The sequence below is a fragment of the Acartia tonsa genome, chromosome 5 (assembly GCF_053477335.1).
Source record: "Acartia tonsa isolate MP-2025a chromosome 5, ASM5347733v1, whole genome shotgun sequence".
In the NCBI taxonomy this organism is placed as follows: domain Eukaryota; kingdom Metazoa; phylum Arthropoda; class Copepoda; order Calanoida; family Acartiidae; genus Acartia; species Acartia tonsa.
In genome coordinates, this window is record NC_137264.1 from 51,035,052 (window position 1) to 51,054,649 (window position 19,598).

At 32.0% G+C, this 19,598-nt stretch overlaps 1 protein-coding gene across 1 annotated transcript; it reads right to left on the bottom strand.

The window, feature by feature from the left end:
• Positions 1-1,486: 1,486 nt before the first annotated feature.
• On the bottom strand, positions 1,487-19,341 carry LOC145319773 (uncharacterized). The gene is made up of 11 exons (XM_080162120.1): positions 19,186-19,341; positions 17,883-17,991; positions 17,100-17,147; positions 13,631-13,680; positions 12,209-12,315; positions 9,603-9,667; positions 8,393-8,467; positions 7,877-7,928; positions 6,763-6,860; positions 5,722-5,770; positions 1,487-2,217 (listed from the first exon to the last, which is right to left on the bottom strand). Exons 1-11 carry the CDS (start codon positions 19,207-19,209, stop codon positions 2,115-2,117), a joined length of 780 nt encoding a protein of 259 aa, XP_080018246.1. The 5' UTR covers positions 19,210-19,341; the 3' UTR covers positions 1,487-2,114.
• Between the last annotated feature and the right edge of the window lie 257 nt (positions 19,342-19,598).

Genomic DNA, 19,598 nt, shown 5'->3' on the forward strand with positions numbered 1-19,598 from the left:
ACATTTTGTTTGCTTAGCCAAAAATGGAAGAAAATTAACAAACACTTAATTTGATTAAACTTTTATCCACGTGAAAAAAGTTTTGAATAATCAGTAAATCTTTTCTTCAATTAACAGGTCACATGGGAGTTAGCATTTCCACAGGATTATATATTTCTTTGAACATCCGAGACTAGCCCAGGGAATTTTACTGTATTTGGTCCTTTATGTGTATAGCCAACACAATGGTTGATTTGTTTTTGTAGGAATCTATTATTAACGAAAATTTGTACACTTTGTAAAACAAAAAAGGATTTTTATCATCTAGTTTTTAAGATGAACAAATCTTCATTTTGTGAAGATATTTATATTTGGAAGGTCTCAACTATATATTAATTTACTAAAAAGTATTGTCACCCTTGTTACACAAGTATACTTTTCACAGAAAGAAATTGAAGTAGCAAAAAAGTTTTCTTCATTAAATGGTGTTTTACTAAATAAAAAAAGGTTAAAATTTACCTAAAAATTAAGTCACTATTAAGTTTGTCCTACTTCTAAGCAATTAATCTAATGAACAAGACTATTACCAAATATTTAATAAATAATGCTTGTTACTGTGTGTTAACGGGGATTTTTGTTTTATAATATAAAAGGTTATATTGCCGGGTATCTGGCCAAACCCTATGATATAGATCACATTGATAATTTGATACTGTATATTACTTTTGTAAAATTAGGTTTTAAAAGTATTTTGTTTGATTTATCAAACCTAATATTTAATTATTATGCATATTTTGAAAAACTTCATATTTTTTAACAAAATTTTTGTTCATAATTTCATTTAACCTTTTCTGATTCAATTTACTATTTGCATGATTTAAGTAGAAAAAATGTTTTGTATTACAGATTCGGCGAATCAAATTTATTATTCAATGCACTATCTTAAACATGCTTTGACCTTCTGTAATTTTTAATGTATCACTGAGGTATCGAGTTCAAGTCCGGTGCACTTTGTGTCATATCAGAGATGTTTAAAATGGTACTTACTGCTGTTATGTGAGGCGTGAATAGTAGGAATTTTGGGTAATGCCGTAGTCTATCAAACGAAGCATTACATTTGTTAAATGTCATTATTATGCATTAAAGTTATCTTTTCTTTGACAGATTGCCACGCTTCTTTAAACATAGTAGTCCTTGTTTACAAACTCATTGTGGTTTTATCTTTTACTTAAAGGTGATTCGAACCTTAAACTTTTTTGGTCGGGTGGGGGGGGATTTATATAGAGAGGTTTCCATTCCTTCCCCCCCCCCCCTACCTCCATGAACGTCTCTGGAAAGGAGCCACTATTACCAGATAAAGAATAGTTATTTCTCGTATCGTTTAATCTTGTGATTGTACATTTCTATATTCGTATTAAACTGTGTATAATACGATGCTAGACATAGTTTTTTCGTATGGATGAGAACCGGTTCCTATCCACCGGATTCGAATGAATACGAGAAAATATTTACATTATAATTTATTATACAACCAAAGTTAACTTTATATACAATAATTTTTAAATCTTGTTACAATATTAATTTAATTAATTAAAAAAGACACTCTTAAGTTTAAAATTAAACATTTAAAAGAAAAATAAAGAATGAAATACTTAGTACCTAAGAAAATACTTTTGATAGGGTGCAAATATTTAACTGTTGAAAATTTATGCTAAAAAAAGGATTTGATTATGAAAGGTGGAAATCAAATGAAAATATAAAACCAGCATATAACTAACTATCTTTCTTAACATTCAAAACTAGTTAATTTCAAAAAGCTTTATTTACTTTTTAAAAAATATATGTATTATAATTTTCACTGAATATATTTTGGTCTTTTTGTATTCACTAATTTACAGACTAATTATGTGATAGAGTCGTCATAAATTATTTAAGCTACACAAGGGATCATTAACTAGAACTAGAGGGAGGATCAATTTATCATCCAATTTCCTTGAAGGAAGGGGCATTTGACTGTAAATTACACTGGTACTCAAAGTTTTATAACCACGCAATAATATTCTAAAACTTTGGGTACTTTTATAGAATTCTGATTGGTTGTTCAAAAATTAGTAGTGTCCAAACATTTCAACCAATCACCATTCTTCATCATCATTGAGCCAGTCCTCCTCTGAATCATTGAACTCTAGCCAAGAGTGATCATCAGGGGACGCAGCCACTGTCGTGGGTTTCTTAAATCTAAAGTAAAACATGGGTGACAACATCCATAAAAGCGAAGCTCTGAAAAGGACGAACATTAACTCTTGTTGCGAAACTGTTAAATACAGGATACTGTTTAAAGGACATACTTACATTTTTAAGATAAATCCGATATATACGATAATTATATCAAATAAAAATATTTTTACGGACGGACCGACCCTAATTATAGGGTGCTTCGCTTTTAACAACTTCGATAACAATATTCATTCGATATGTAGCGAAGCACAAAGAAATTGTTACCAAGTTATAACATAACAAGGATGACAACATCCATAAAAGCGAAGCACTGAAACGGTAGGACAAACGAACATTAACACTTACATAGTGTCAGAACTAGGGTTTGGCCGGATACCGGATATCCGGCTGATTTCAAATGCCGGATATCCGGTAACCGGCCGGATATCCGGCAAATAACCGGTTATCCGGCCAAATTACCGGATATCCGGCCGGATAACCGGCCAAATTACTAGATATTAAAGTAGTAAAAAAAAATTCTTCAGAAATCTTATATAAATTTACATAAAGTTAAACTTATTCAGAAAAAATGTTCTTCTAGCTTCAATAATAAGAAAATTATAGCCATTTAAGATTTTAAAAAGCAGAGATTTTTGGTGTAAAGTATAAAAAATTATAGAGCCGGATATCCGGCCACACCGGATATCCGGCCCAACCCTAGTCAGAACTGAATAATCAGAATATGAATGTGTAAGAGTTGATGCAAAATTTTAAGTAAATTTGTTGAAAAACTACTTTATACAGGATAATGTTTATGGACATACTTACATTTTTAGGACTTGATTATAGAGTTGCCTCGCTTATAACATTATACTTTGTTGTCCCAGGAATCAATATACCAAAAATCAGATCAATCTGATGATTAGATCAAAAAAAAATTTAATGTTAAAAAAGTAAAAAAATCAACATATTTAAAATGGACGTACGGACATTTCGGTAATTATTATAGAGTTGCTACGCTTTCTAAATCGTACCTAACTACTAAAGGAATCACCATGCAAAATTTGAAATCGATAGGACAATTCTAACATGCCTAAATTAACGAAAAAAGCTATCCGTTACGGACGGACGTACGGACGGACCGACCCTAATTATAGAAAAGCTTCGCTTTTAAAAATATATATAAAATACATTGATATTGTGAGAAATTCTCCCATACCCTAAACTATTTCTCCCAGAGGTGGATTCTTAAGAAAATTTTGCCCCACTAATCGCTTTGTGGGGCAAAATTGTTTTCGTGAAAAATCCACCAGAATCACATTAAAAATCTACAAAAATTAAATAAAATCTTATGTTAATAACCCTTCTAAGATTTTGTTTAATTTTTGTAGATTTTTAATGTGATTTTGGTGGATTTTTCACGAAAACAATTTTGCCCCACTAAGCGATTAGAGGGGCAATTTTTTTTTAAGAATCCACCTCAGATGGTTTATAAAACGATAGACAAAGTTATCAGGGAGGAAGGGAGGGGACAATTTATCTAAAATTCATATTTTTGACATTCTTGGACTTTAGGTACTAGAACACAAGCAACTTTGATTATTTTGGCAAATTTCAAAGACTTTGGGTACCAGTGCAAAGAATGCCGTTAAAACAATTATTCCCAAAGAAGACGACTCTTACTGAACTAACCAATACAACTACTAGCAGACTATTTGAAAAAAATCAAAACAAGTTTATTTTGGTTTTTAAACAAAATAGTTTTCTTCTAAGAATGCATGGAATAAACCAGAAATTTTACTGTGATACTTCTGTAACTATCCATTCTAATCAACCCCTTGAAAACAAACCCCAATTATGGTGTAATTTTGTGCAATACTAAGGCCAAACCTTTTATGATAAATTACATCGACTAAGCTATAAAAATTGGAATAGTTATTTCTCGCATCGTATTATAAACGGCTTTCCGCGGATATAGAATGTACAATTATAAATTTAAAACTAGTTTTTTTAGCCCCGAGGTGTCGAAGACACCGGCTAAAAAACTGGTTTTAATCTTATGATTGTACATTTTTATATTCGTAGAAAGCTGAATATAATACGATGCTAGACATAGTTTTTTTGTATGGATGAGAACCGGTTCCTATCCACCGGATTCAAATGAATACGAGAAAGAATTTTAATGAATATAATAGATTTGAAATCTGCATAAAATTTAAGGAATTTTTATAAAATTTGTTTTTTGTATAATTCTTTATCTATAAGGGCAAATACAAATTAAGTTAAATAATTTTGACATCTGTAATTGGTGGATTGAAAACTATCTGCGTCCTGATTGGAGAAGCTTAAGTGACGTACATCATTCAACCAATTAGAGCGCAGGTAGTTTCCAATCCACCTATCCTATTGGTCAAAATTTATTAACTTAAATTGGATTTGCGCTTTTAAATATTGAATTATATAAAAAACGAATTTTATAAAAATTCCTTAAATTTTTTTTGCAGATTTCAAATCTATTATATTCATTAAAATTCTTTCCAATTTTTATAGCTTATTACAGACTATTCACAGGAAAATAAGATAGGATAACCTAATGTTAAATACTTTTCTTTCATCAGTGTTTAATAATTTCTTGTTATACAAATCTAATAAAGATTGCTATATTTAAATTTTTTGAATTTTCCAGATATATCTGGTTTTGAAGATATTGAAGTAGAAATCTTAAATTGAATTAATAGCCCATTGTCCCCTCCCTTACTCCCTGTACAGTTATAATGGTACTCAAAGTTTAAAAACAACCCATACATTCTATGATTAAATTATATTTTGAAAAGTTGGCGCTTTCCCCTTAAGTGCCTAGAGAGCACTTGACCTTACCCCCCCCCCCTTGACTTTTACAGTTTTATAACTCTACCTTACCTGACCTAAAGTAAACAAGGATGACAATATCCATAAAAGCGAAGCACTGAAACGGTAAGACAAACGGACATTAACACTTGCATAGTGTCAGAACTTAATATTCAGATGTATAAGATTTGAAGCAAAATTGTAAGTAAATTTGTTGAAAAACTGCTTGATACAAGAAAATGTTTATGGACATACTTACATTTTTAGGACTTGATTATAGAGTTGCTTCGCTTATAACAGTATACTTTGTTGTTCCAGGAGTCAATATGCAAAAAATCAGATGAATCGGATAATTAGATCACATTAAAATTTGTTGTTAAAATTCTTAAACATCAACATGTTTAAAATAGACGTACGAACATTCTGGTAATGATTATAGAGTTGCTACGCTTTCTAAATCATACCAAACTACTAAAGGAATCACCATGCAAAGTTTGAAATTGATAGGACAATTCTAACATGCCTAAATTAACGAAAAAAGCTATCCGTTACGGACGTTTCGCTTTTAAAAACAAACAAATGTAAAACTACCCTCTCCCCCTTATTTTCAATTTATTCCAAATGGTGGGGGGCCGGGGGGGGGTGGTCTGATCTGTGTTTTAGGGAAAGTTATACTACCTTTCATCCTGCGTAGCTACTCCATCTTTCTTGTAATACTTCTTTGTCACTAAAATAATAATTATCAGTTTTTAAACAAATTGTTTTGTGGCCATAAAATAACTTAATTGTTAGGAACTTTTATAAAACATTATTGATTATTTATTTGCATGAAGCTTAAAATTGTATTGATTGGGTTCTGTTGGTTTTATGCTATTTTTCATTTAATTACGCATTTTTTCATTTAGACTCTAGGGGCTTTACCAAATGGCATAAAACCTGACTTAGATAAAAATTTGAAATTTTTTTGGAAACATTCAGTCCAGTCGTTTCCATACATACAATATTCGGACAAAAATCTTTCCACTTTATATTATAGGACTCTCGGCTAGGCCCCTAAAAACACTTGCAGGCAGCGTTGCGGAGCCGTTTGATTTTGGTGCGGCCCTGCGGAGCCGCCTGTGAAAACAACCTAAAATAAAGAGAAACCCAACATATTTTTGTCACGTCTACTTTTGACTTTTAAAGGTTTTAAAAGATAATTTATCATAAAAATGGACTTGAAAAACATAAAAGGGGCATTTGCACATAGAGTTATCAAATTATAACTTATTAAAATCTCTTCTTTTTGCTAAGCCGGAGCCGTTTTTAAACGAAAATTACGGCTCCAGCAAAATCTGGCAGCTCCGGCTCCACAACGCTGCATGCAGGTGTAGGGAGCTGGAGTCTACAAACTACCCAGCATTATTTCTTTTTCTGTTCTCAAGAAGCCACTTTGAAGGAAAACGCCAGAAGTTTAATATATATTTCTCGCATTGATGCTAGGAACGAAGCCAGAAGTATAAAGAAAGGAGGGGAAATATTTAACCCCCATCCTCTTCAATTTTAAAATCAGTCGGAAATGCGGGGGTTGGGGGTTTGTTTACCACTTTAGGTCAGTTTAAGTTAGGTTACTTAGGGTGCTGGGTTGATTTCACCTTAACCCAAAAATAGATATAATAGCGAGATTCTCTGATACACAAGACAGACAAACATCATGTTACTTTTATATAAGGATTATACCTATATTATTGTTTATAAATGATCGCTTGTTGACAAGTCCACCATAGGAGAACGCCAGAACACTTTCAAACTCCCACCCTTTTTCTCGTTCCTCGGATCTGAAAACAAAAAAATAATTGAATATTAAGAATTAAGGGCTATGCCCCTAGCATATAGGGGCTAGTATAATTGCTAAAAACCATCCCATTGTCTTAAATTATAAATTAGATTAAAATACTTATCAGAAGCTTATCTGAATTAGAGAACCCAATCAGTTCAGTGGTCATTGAGATCTTAAGCTTCAGACAAAAAATCTTATTTCTTTATATAATAGGATTAAGATAGAAGATGGCGGTTTTCCTCAAAATGACAAGTCTTGCATAGAAACCCCTTCCCCCTTATCTTAGAAAAAATCAAAAATAAAGGGAAAGCAGTTATCTGTGTGTTATGTCGTCCCCTTCCACTGAATAAAAAACTTACGTTTCCCCCTAATCTAAATCAAAAGGAGGCATGAGAGGGTCCCCTACCCACAAGGCACTATGAGGGAAATCACCAAAAAAAATTACGTCCCATATCGGCGAAACTGTTATATTATCCTTATACTAAAGCAACATGATGTCCATGTGTTTGTATGTTTGTACCAAAGGATCTCGCCAACCGCTGAACCGATTCGATTCTCCTTTACAGGGTAGCTTCTCATAGATCCCGGGAGGGTTTATAACTATTTTGGGGGAGGGTACCACCACCCCTTTTTTTTACCTATATTGAGACTTGAACGCAACATTGCCAGGTATCGTATTATTTAAACAAAACCCAAACATTTAAAGTGCCACTATTGGCCTCTAGGCGCGTAGACGCTAGTAATTATAAAAGCAAACTATAGAGGTAGTTGAATCATTATATATATTATCTTAATATATGTAGAGAATTGTCTGTAATACAATGCTATACATACCTTTTCAGTATGGCTGAGAACCGATTCTTATCCAGCAGATTTGAATTGGTTTCGAAGCCATGCTGGAAAGTTTTAATTAATTATCAGTACTTAAAATTACCGACTGACAGCCGCCTACATTTATTTAAAGAATAGTTTTGCTAAAAAAATCTAAAGAAATGAAAATTATAAAAAGTTTACTTGCAAAATATTTCTGTCTTTGAGGTTTGTTCACAAATGTTGTACATCAAGCCTAAAAATATAGCAAAATATCAAGGATCTAATTATAAAGGTATAAGACAATGGATGATACACAAAATTACCCCTTCTGTAGATTAGGATTAGTAGTTGAAACGTTTGAACACTTAACTTTATGAATCAAAATTCACTAAAGTTCCCAAAGTTGTTAAGCCAACAAATTAAAAAACTTTCTTATAAAACTTTGGGGAGTAGTATAATAAACAGCCCATAGTCTTCTCTATCTCTCTCGGGAGGGGGGGGGGGCGTACAAGCACCCCCCATAAAAAATTCTCTATTGTCAGGGGTTGTAGTAACTCCCGGGATCTCTCAAACCCCATCCCCCCAAATTTTTTTGAGCATCTTCCCATGGTCCATCTAATAACCAATGAAAGGAGATCAATGTTGAAGGCCAGAATAGTCAATAAATCAATTACATCAGCAATGCCTATGTAATTGAGAGAAGAAATAGCTACGAACCTGACATGCTGTCTTTGCCGTACTGCATCTCAAACATCTCCCCAAACTTGAAGTTAGACGTTCTTGTCATCCAATCTACAAATTTAAAAATAAGGATGTCAACATCAATAAAAGCGAAACTCTAAAAAGGTAGGATAAACCAACATTAAAATGTTAGAGTGTCAGAACTGAATTAAGATAATATAGATCAGGGATAAGGGATAGGAAACCTGGCCATTAATTAGGTCCCGGCCTAGATTCTAAAGGGATATTGCAACTATTACAAATTCCTATCAAACTGGCAGACGCTCCCAAGTAGCTATCGCTCTAAACCAATAAAAATCGGCCTGTTTTTAACAACCAATCACCAATTGGCGGTAATTTTAGAAGCAGACAATTCTAGAAAAAATAATGATTTCGTCTGCTACTAAAAAATAAATATAAATGGTGTTAGATCACATTAGCTTAATTATTAAATCTGCTTAGAGTTAAACATTAAAAAAGGGCCATATAGAAAAAACAAAAATAACGGGATTATTTTTTGGAAAGAAGGTAGCTACGAATTTTCATTTGGTAGTTTATAAATTAGATGTTGTATTTTGAGTTTTAAAAATTTAATACAGAATTGATACAACACCTTAACCCTAATATATGTACAATACAACACAGTACAAATATATCACTACATAATAGTATCCAAAGAACTTGATAGAATGTTACCCAAGTGCATATTAATTTATTTATTTTGAATTTTAATTAGCAATGAAATTTTCAAATAAAATTTTTACTCATTAATAAAAATGCAAATAATACAAACTAAAATCTGTCTAAGGGAAACCCAACGATAGCGTTCTGACAGTTCAAATTACCAAAGTAAAAGATAAAAAAATTTTGGGAGAGAAAAAACTTCATTTTAACAAAGGCCATTAATATATAGGTTTATAAAAAGTTATGTTTTTTACTTTAAACTAGCTACCTGAATTTGATTCTATACTTTATCTACACACACACACACAGCTTTTTCATTAGCATTTTATACAAACCACTGCGTCATCCCAAAACTGGTTTATTAGGCTAGAAATAGGCCGAGGCTTGAAATAGGCCTGAAATAATATTTTCCTACGTTTCCCATCCCTTATCCCTGATATAGATATATAAGTTTAAACAAAATTTTAGGTAAATTTTTTGCAAAACTGTCTTTAATATGCAATGTAATGTAAGTAATCTGTACCTGTAATTGTTATAATTGTGACATTATTTCCTACTTCATCCACTGTTATGTTTAGTCTCTCTTTCCTAAAAAAAGTTTATTGCATTACTTTAAAGTGTGTTACCTTATTATATGTTTCATAATTATTTGGCCACAACTCAGTCAAAAATGCTTACAAAATAGACCTTTTTCGACCTAAGATACTCAAATAGTTTCTTTATAAGCCCAATCAATCAGTTTTGTGATATCTCCATATCGTCGAAAAAGGTCTATTTTATAAGCATTTTGATTGATTTGTGGACAAATAATGATAAAACATATAATAAGGTAACACACTTTAAATTTCTTTTTGAGAAATAACACCCCCTCCCCCATCTTTTAAAATAAATTGAAAATACTGGGGGTGTATTCCTTTAAAAAATAATTGGCCCTGCGGGGTTTTTTACCTACGGTGCCGAAAATCCACTATTACCTAACCTTACTTAAAATAAGGTAATAAACAAACAAAGGAAAAACTACCCCGTCTGTTTAAAATTTATTTAAAAATAAGGAGGGGTTCTGTGCTTAACAAGCCACTTTAAGGGAAAGATTAATATATTTCTCGCATCGATGCAAGGGAGAAGCCAGTAGTATTAATAAACTATTTTTCTATTTATTTATATTTATTCGAATCCGGTGGATAGGAACTGGTTCTCATCCATACGAAAAAACTATGTGTAGCATCATATTATATCCAGCTTTCTACGAATATAAAAATGTACAATCATAAGATTAAAACCAGTTTTAGCCAGTGCCTTCGGCAGCTCGGCGCTAAAAAAAAATTGTTTTAACCTCATAATTGTACATTCTATATCCGCGGAAAGCCGTTTATAATACGATGCGAGAAATAACTATTATATTTGATAAAAAATGGGAGGGGTTTTCAGGGATCACTCATCACTTTGAGTGAAAGCACCAAAAAATGTTTAATTTTAAAAGTAAATTTAATCCATCCAACAGTTTCTAAGATCTCAATGGGCAGAAAGTCTTCCTACTGCTTCATGTTTGGATTGTAAAATTTTTATTTTTAAAAATTTGCACATAAAAGAAACATTTAGCTACAGAGATAAGTGGAGTAAATTGTGAAATTTCCAGGAAAAAAAGGATAGTTAAATTAATCTACACCCTCCTTCTCCCAATTATTGCAATAGACTAGAAACTTAAATGGGAGGAGAGGGGGGGGGGAGGGTCATAGTGAGTATTTACCTCTAAAATAAATAAAGAACAAATAGGGACAGAAATAAATGGCTGTATCCTGACCTTTTCTCGCAATGACCCCATAATCGCACCCCATTGGATAAAGATTTACTTAAACTTAAATTTTTACACTTTTTATAAATTTACAATTAAATTGTTAGGTGTCTTTCATTAGAGGTTATGCCCATATAGACTTTTTTGTACACTTTGGTACACTTTCAAGTTTAGTTTTCAAAAAAAAATTTGAGGGGTCTTTTTTATCTGAACGCAGTTTCTCTTGGAAGGGTGGTGGTGCCCTTCCACATAATAGTTATAAACCTTTGCAGGACCTGAGAGAAACTACCCTGTAAATGAGAACCATATCGGTTTAGCGGTTAGCAAGATCCTTTGTTACACACAGAAAGGCAGACACAGATCCTGTTACTTTTATATGAAGTTTTACTTATCTCTTTATTCCTTTCCTAATTCTTAAAAGATAAGAGAGAGGTGAAAAGATAATATTTTTATTTCTAATCATTTTATAATGTTTGGGTATTATGTAATCGTAAGATTTTAAATAGCGGCTACGCCCCTAGTAGCCTCTAGGAGCCCTTAAGGTAGGATTGGGAAAAGTCGACACCTCTAATTTTCAATTTGAGTTTTAAAAAGAATAAGTAAAGGGTCATTTTTTGGGAGGCTGGAGATACCCTTCCAAAAAATAGCTAAAAACCTTCCCTGGACATATAAGAAGCTTTATTATAACGGAGAACAATTCTCTGCTACAGAAAAAAATCTTATTACATTATATAATACTAGTGGCTTCGCCGCTAGCCTCTAGGGGCTTTGCCCCAAGAGGTGATAAAAAAAATTAAGGCGAAATTCGTAAAAGGACCAGTGAAATCTTCAGCAAAAAAAAGAACCAAGAAAATATTCTGCAAAAAAACGACTAAGGAAATGTTCTGCAAAAAAATAATAAAAAAATGTGGGGGAATTTTTGTTTTTGGGGGGTTGGGGGTGTCCCACCCCCCAAGAAAAAAGCCTAAAACCACCACAAGACCAGTAGATATATTCCCTGAAGAGTAGAATACGATCGGTTCAGTGGTTACCGAGATCTTAAGCTTCAGACGGACGGACGGACAGACAGACATCAAGCTACTTTGTATTATAGAAGATAAGCTACTCGTATCAATTGCTTTTGTCCATCCATATATCCAAAATGGATAAATTGTAGTAGGACAAAGTGTCTCAAAAACCAACCAAAAATGAGGGATTTTTTAGGGGTTTTCTTATCCATTTCTCCTTTTATTTTTATGACATCACATGTCTGATTTTTGAGATACTTTGTCCCACTACGATAATTTACATGTAAGAGGCATGTGATGATTGGTCCATTACATTGATTTGAAACTTACCCAGATAAAATGAGAGGTACAACGAAGAAAGGTATGCCCATGGCCTCCAGGTATGACTGGTAGTGGTCATCAAAGGCCACTAGCTCATAGCTTCCTGTCATTGTTTCCTGCAGAAAAAAAAAAGTTTTTTCAAAGACTCTCTTAATAATAAAAACAAAAATTGTTTTATTTGTTATTAAGATTGTGATTTTCTTTTAGTTTATAAAATGTCATATTATTTTCAATCACACAAAATAAATACAACACCACATTCACTATTTTTAGTTCAGACTTTAATATAACTCTAATGGACTGGGACATATAAGAATGAGGGGAGAGTTAAAAGGATGATAACCATAAAAAATATTCTTAATTTTAAACCCCTCATATTGAGATTTTGTAACCCGCTCTAAATGTTATTGTTCATCTATAATACAAAGTAGAACGATGTCTGTCTGTTTGTTTGTATGTCTGTTTGTTTGTAGCGAAGGATCTCGCTAACTGCTAAACCGATCGGGTTCTCCTTTACAGGGTAGCTTCTCATAGGTCCCAGGAAGGTTTATAACTAACTTTTCGGGGGTGGGACACCCCTAGCTCCCCCAAAAAATGAAAAATACCCCTCGTACAATTTTTTTTTATTTTTAAAACTAAAATTAAAATAGTGGGGGTCGACTACCCCCCCCTCAAAAAAAAATCTTCTCCCCCCCCCCAATTTTTTAAAAAAATTTCTTTAAAATCTAAAACACTAAAAATTAGTTTGATCAAACCTCTTGGGGAAAAGCCCCTAGAGGCTAGGGGCGAAGCAGCTAGTATTATAATATTCCATCATATAAAGGGGTGCATTTTTTGCAATATTCTGTAGAGTTGGATACAAACTTTCAGTCAAGTGCGATTTCTAGGTCAAATTGTTCTTAATTTGGACCAAATGCATAGTATAATTAAACGACGAAGACCAAACTGCAATATTTTTGTGTCACTTTTGATCCCTGTGACGTCATAAAATGAGGAAGAAGAGAGGTGAAGTGGGAAAGAAAACTCCTAAAAAAGAGATGGAGAATATGACGTCAAAAGTTGTGCAAAAGTAATGCAGTTTGGTCTTCGTCTAATTGAATGCATAATTTAGAACAGTTTGACCCAATAAGCGTATTTGACTGAAAGCTTTTACGGAATATAGCCAAAAAATGTCCCCCTTTAAAACAAGGATGACGACATTAAGAAAAAAAAGTGAGTTATAGAGCTGATGGTCAGAATTTGTATTGGAAACCGTTGAAATAAAAATATTTTGTCTATTGAACCATGACGGACTAAACTGGATTGTCGAAAAAAACAGCAATCTATCTTAAATAGCGGCCGAAAAATCAAATTGCGCTATGGACATACGAAAAGAAGAAGTAAAGTATAGAGTAGCTTTGCTTGTAATTAATTAATAGTTATAGTACTTACAAAATTATCAGTGTCTCCTGCTAGAAAATCTTCCCATTTATCCACATCGCCTAAAAAGTAATACGAGTATGGTATCATCCATAAAAAATCTTGGATATGAATACGGAAAAGGAGGTTTAAAGAGCATTTAATGATAAAATCAAGAATAATATATTGGAAGAATTAATCACGATACCTTTCTCACGTATTTTTAGTTTTTTTAGTATTTAAATATTTTGTAGCAAGACTGCCAGACCGACGGACAAAGTAAATTATATTCTAGAATCTCAATAGTAAAGGGAATCTTCACAAAAAATCACCGTCTATCATTAATAGCAGCTGAGAAAATCAAAATCCCCCCACAGAGTTACGAACTAACAAATTTAATTGTAGAGTAGATGCTTAAACCAGATTTCGTTACTAACATTAACCCATCTCTAAATTTTATGTAGTCATTAGTTCATTAAAATTTTGTTAGAATATGTCCATGGTATTAGTCATTAGGTCATTAAAATATTGTTAGAATATGTCCATGGTATTAGTCATTAGGTCATTAAAATATTGTTAGAATATGTCCATGATATTAGTCATTAGTTCATTAAAATATTGTTAGAATATGTCCATGGTATTAGTCATTAGTTCATTAAAATATTGTTAGAATATGTCCATGGTATTAGTCATTAGGTCATTAAAATATTGTTAGAATATGTCCATGGTATTAGTCATTAGGTTATTAAAATATTGTTAGAATATGTCCATGGTATTAGTCATTAGGTCATTAAAATATTGTTAGAATATGTCCATGATATAAGTCATTAGTTCATTAAAATATTGTTAGAATATGTCCATGGTATTAGTCATTAGGTCATTAAAATATTGTTAGAATATGTCCATGGTATTAGTCATTAGGTCATTAAAATATTGTTAGAATATGTCCATGGTATTAGTCATTAGGTCATTAAAATATTGTTAGAATATGTTCATGGTATTAGTCATTAGGTCATTAAAATATTGTTAGAATATGTCCATGGTATTAGTCATTAGGTCATTAAAATATTGTTAGAATATGTCCATGGTATTAGTCATTAGGTCATTAAAATATTGTTAGAATGTGTCCATGGTATTAGTCATTAGGTCATTAAAATATTGTTAGAATATGTCCATGGTATTAGTCATTAGGTCATTAAAATATTGTTGGAATATGTCCATGGTATTAGTCATTAGGTCATTAAAATATTGTTAGAATATGTCCATGATATTAGTCATTAGTTCATTAAAATATTGTTAGAATATGTCCATGGTATTAGTCATTAGGTCATTAAAATATTGTTAGAATATGTCAATGGTATTAGTCATTAGGTCATTAAAATATTGTTAGAATGTGTCCATGGTATTAGTCATTAGTTCATTAAAATATTGTTAGAATATGTCCATGGTATTAGTCATTAGGTCATTAAAATATTGTTAGAATATGTCCATGGTATTAGTCATTAGGTCATTAAAATATTGTTAGAATATGTCCATGGTATTAGTCATTAGGTCATTAAAATATTGTTAGAATATGTCCATGGTATTAGTCATTAGGTCATTAAAATATTGTTAGAATATGTCCATGGTATTAGTCATTAGGTCATTAAAATATTGTTAGAATATGTCCATGGTATTAGTCATTAGGTCATTAAAATATTGTTAGAATATGTCCATGGTATTAGTCATTAGGTCATTAAAATATTGTTAGAATGTGTCCATGGTATTAGTCATTAGGTCATTAAAATATTGTTAGAATATGTCCAGATATTAGTCATTAGGTCATTAAAATATTGTTAGAATATGTCCATGGTATTAGTCATTAGGTCATTAAAATATTGTTAGAATATGTCCATGGTATTAGTCATTAGGTCATTAAAATATTGTTAGAATATGTCCATGGTATTAGTCATTAGGTCATTTAAATATTGTTAGAATATGTCCATGATATTAGTCATTAGTTCATTAAAATATTGTTAGAATATGTCCATGGTATTAGTCATTAGGTCATTAAAATATTGTTAGAATATTTCCATGGTATTAGTCATTAGGTCATTAAAATATTGTTAGAATATGTCCATGGTATTAGTCATTAGGTCATTAAAATATTGTTAGAATATGTCCATGGTATTAGCCATGATTACTTTCATTTGGTCAGTTGAATTTGAGTTGCCGATTGTGTACACATTTTCCTCGGTATTTCCTCATCCTATCTTAATATTTACTACTAGCCAAAAAAATTTAATCTTCCAAAAAAATCAAAGTTTGAATGTATAAACGATTTATACATTTTACATCGAAATTTTTCTTTTTTAAGTTTGAAGCTTTTTTTAGCTAGTAGTAAATATTGAGATAGGATGAGGAAACACAGAGAAAACTGTGTACACAATCGGCAACTCAAATTCAGCTGACCTTTCATTTTATAGGACACGTAGTCTTTATAAGAATGTATAAAATATTTGAAAAATTGTAAGTCGATATGATGTCCTCTGCCGAGCCCTTGCTTAATCTACATGGAAAAAAATATACCATCTACTCTCCAAAACAGGAAAAAAAACTTAAAGATTAATTTTAAGCTAAATCTGTTTTTGTTGTTGTAGATGAACCCTAATGAGATTTTAATAGTCTGTAATTTAAAAAAAAACGTATTGATAAAACTTAAAATCAAAATAGAATCAGGATCTTGTATTTATGTATATAACAAAGATAATAATATCCATAAAAGCGAAGCTCTGAAACGGTAGGACAAAAGGGCATTAACATTTGTAGAGTGTCAGATCGGAATAATCAGAATATGAATGTAGAGTCAAAGCAAAATTGTAAGTAAATTTGTTGAAAAATTGCTTGATGCAGGATAATGTTTAAGGACATACTTACATTTTTAGGACTTGATTATAGAGTTGCTTCGCTTATAATATTGTACGTTGTTGTCCCAGGAATCAGTATACCAAAAATCAGAGTCTCTATCAAATTATTACGATACTTTGCAATGTTACGTAGGAGTCTCTATTGGAGAAGAAAAAAATTCGATTTATTGTGATTTCTCTTGGGAGGGTGGTGGTTCCCTCTCCCAAAATAGTTAAAACCTTCCCAGGACCTATGAGAATATACCCTGTTAAGGAGAACCCGATCGGTTCAGCGGTTAGCGATATCCTTCGGTACAAACACACAGACACACAAACAGACATCCTGTTACTTTAGTATAAGGATATTCTTTTTAAAGCCGTAGCTTTTTTTTATAATTAGGGTCTGCACGTCCAGAACGGATAACTCTTTTCGTCAATTTAGACATGTTAGATTGTTCTATCGGTTTTAAATTTTGCAAGATGATTTCTAAAACGATTTGGGAAGCATAGGAGCTCTATAATCGTTGCAAGAATCTTAAAATAAGGTTTTAAGGCTCGACTAGACAATTTGATGGAAAGCGCAACCCTTTCTTCCCCCATTCTTGATATTTATTTACCTGTATCTGCTTTGTATGTTGAAATATAAATGAAAAATCCGCCAATTCCTAAAGAAAAATTTAAAATTGTCATTAAGATTAAAACAACATGTTAGATAATTTGTAATTTGTAACCGATGTACCTCCCAATGTTAATACACAAAATTATCTCTTCTGTTGATTACAATTAGTTGTTGAATCGTTTGGTCATATAACTAATCAAACCAACCAATCAAAATTAATTAAAAGTCCCCAAAGTTGTTAAGCCAACGAATAAGAATAGTTATTTCTTTCATCGTATTATAAACCGCTTTCCACGGATATAGAATGTACAATTGGTTTTAATCTTATGATTGTACATTTTTATATTCGTAGAAAGCTGGATATAATACGATGCTAGACATAGTTTTTTTGTATGTATGAGAACCGGTTCCTATCAACCGGATTTGAATGAATACGAGAAACCGTTATTATAAAACTTTGGGGACCAGTGTAATTAATTTGCCCCCCCCCCCTCCATTCGGACTAGTATCTCAATCCATATGCATTAGGATATTTATTCCAAGGGTGGATTTTTGGGGGAGGAGAAATTTTTTTTTATAGCTCCACCCCTAGTAGAGGAAGATTGTAGGGGGGAGTGGGAAACTAAAGCAACTCCAGCCCTTCATTGTAAAGGAGAACCGTATTGGTCCAGCGGTTATCGAAATCTTAAGCTATAGACATACATCCTGTAACTTTTACATAAATATGTATATGTATTTTTTACGGTTCAAAACCGGTTTGTTGCCTGTTGAAAATACTTACCTATTAACAATAGAAGGACCAGAACTGCACATACAATACAACAAATTTTAGTTTTGCTCCAGGCCCTGCGGGGCTTCTGAGATATAGGGATCAGCAACCCCGTTCCTTCCTTGATTAATTTATGTTATCGTAATAGAATAGTTATTTCTCGCATCGTATTATAAAAAGCTTTCCGCGGATATAGAATGTACAATTATAAGATTAAAACTAGTTTTTTTTTGCCCCGAGATGCCGAAGGCACGGACTAAAAAAACTGGTTTTAATCTTATGATTGTAAATTTCTATATTCGTAGAAAACTGGATGTAATAAACTGCTAGACATAGTTTTTTTTCCTATGGATGAGAACCGGTTCCTATCCACCGGATTCGAATGAATACGAGAAAAGGTTTTCCAATGTCGCCACGAAAAAGATTAATATCCAATTGATTAGAACCGGTTCTCAGCCAAACTGAAAAATCATGTATCGTATCGTATTAAATCCAGTATTCTGCGAATATAAAAATGTACAATCATAAGATTAAAAGGATTAAAACTATAAGTAAATTTCACTAAACTACCTTCTATTATGTGTAAATTTAATTTTTTTTTCTTCAAAACAATCAGTTGTAAGCTAAAGGAAGGTATGCATGAAAACGCCAAACACATACGAATGGAAGAACGAAGGTCATGTAAAATGTATTTCAATATGAACCAATACACGGGTGTTAAGATCACTTATAATAAAGTAACAGGATGTTTGTCTGTCTTTACCAAAGGATCTCGCTAACCGCTGAAACATTATAGGATAGCTTCTCATAGGTCCTGGGTTGGTTTTTAACTATTTTGGGGGAGGGAACCACCACCCTCCCAGGAGAATTCACAAACAAATATAACTACCCTATCAAGCGTTGCCTTCTAGGGGCGTAGCTGCTGGTACTAAAGAAACTAAAGAATTTAGTCCATTGCCGTTGGTTTGTTGTGTTTTTATAAATATGATATTAACAATAAAAATTTTTAAAAAAAAGGTGGTTTTATAATAAAATAGTATATTAATACTAAATCTATTTCTTTAATAAATCATTATTGAAACAAGGTGTGTAAGTTTTTGTTGTGATTGTTATATAATGAAATTTTGGATCATGGAAAGAAAACGATGTAGCGGGTTTTGTCGTATTTTTACAATAGCTTCAGCTTGTGATAGGTAAATGTTAATGATTGCCCCGCAGGGTTAGAGCCCCTGGCAAGGACTAGAAATATAAGATAATTTATGACGAAACTCGCTACTTCGTTTTCTTTACATGATCCAATTTTTTAAAAACCTACTGGTCCTAAAAGATCTCTTGCCATTTTTTTTTCTTTTTTTTGTGTGTTTTGAAATCACCTATTTATCATTATAACATTTTCAAAAAAAGAAATTAACAAAAAAATAAATGTTATCAAATGTTCACTAATTATAATATGTTTAATTAGAACTAAAATGATAAAAAATTCTTTATCTCGGCGCGTATAATATTATTTCTAATCTTTCTTTGAAAGCACGAATAATAGATATACTACATTAAGATGGTAAATCTGGCCCAGTCAAACTTAGAAAGGTATATAAAGCAGAAGAGTAATTTTTTTATATTTAAATGCAATTTATTCAATTAATATGAGATGATTATCCATCTCTTTTTTCCTCTTTTCCTCTCATCTCCCTCATTTTTATGACGTCACATGGCTGATTTTTGAGACAC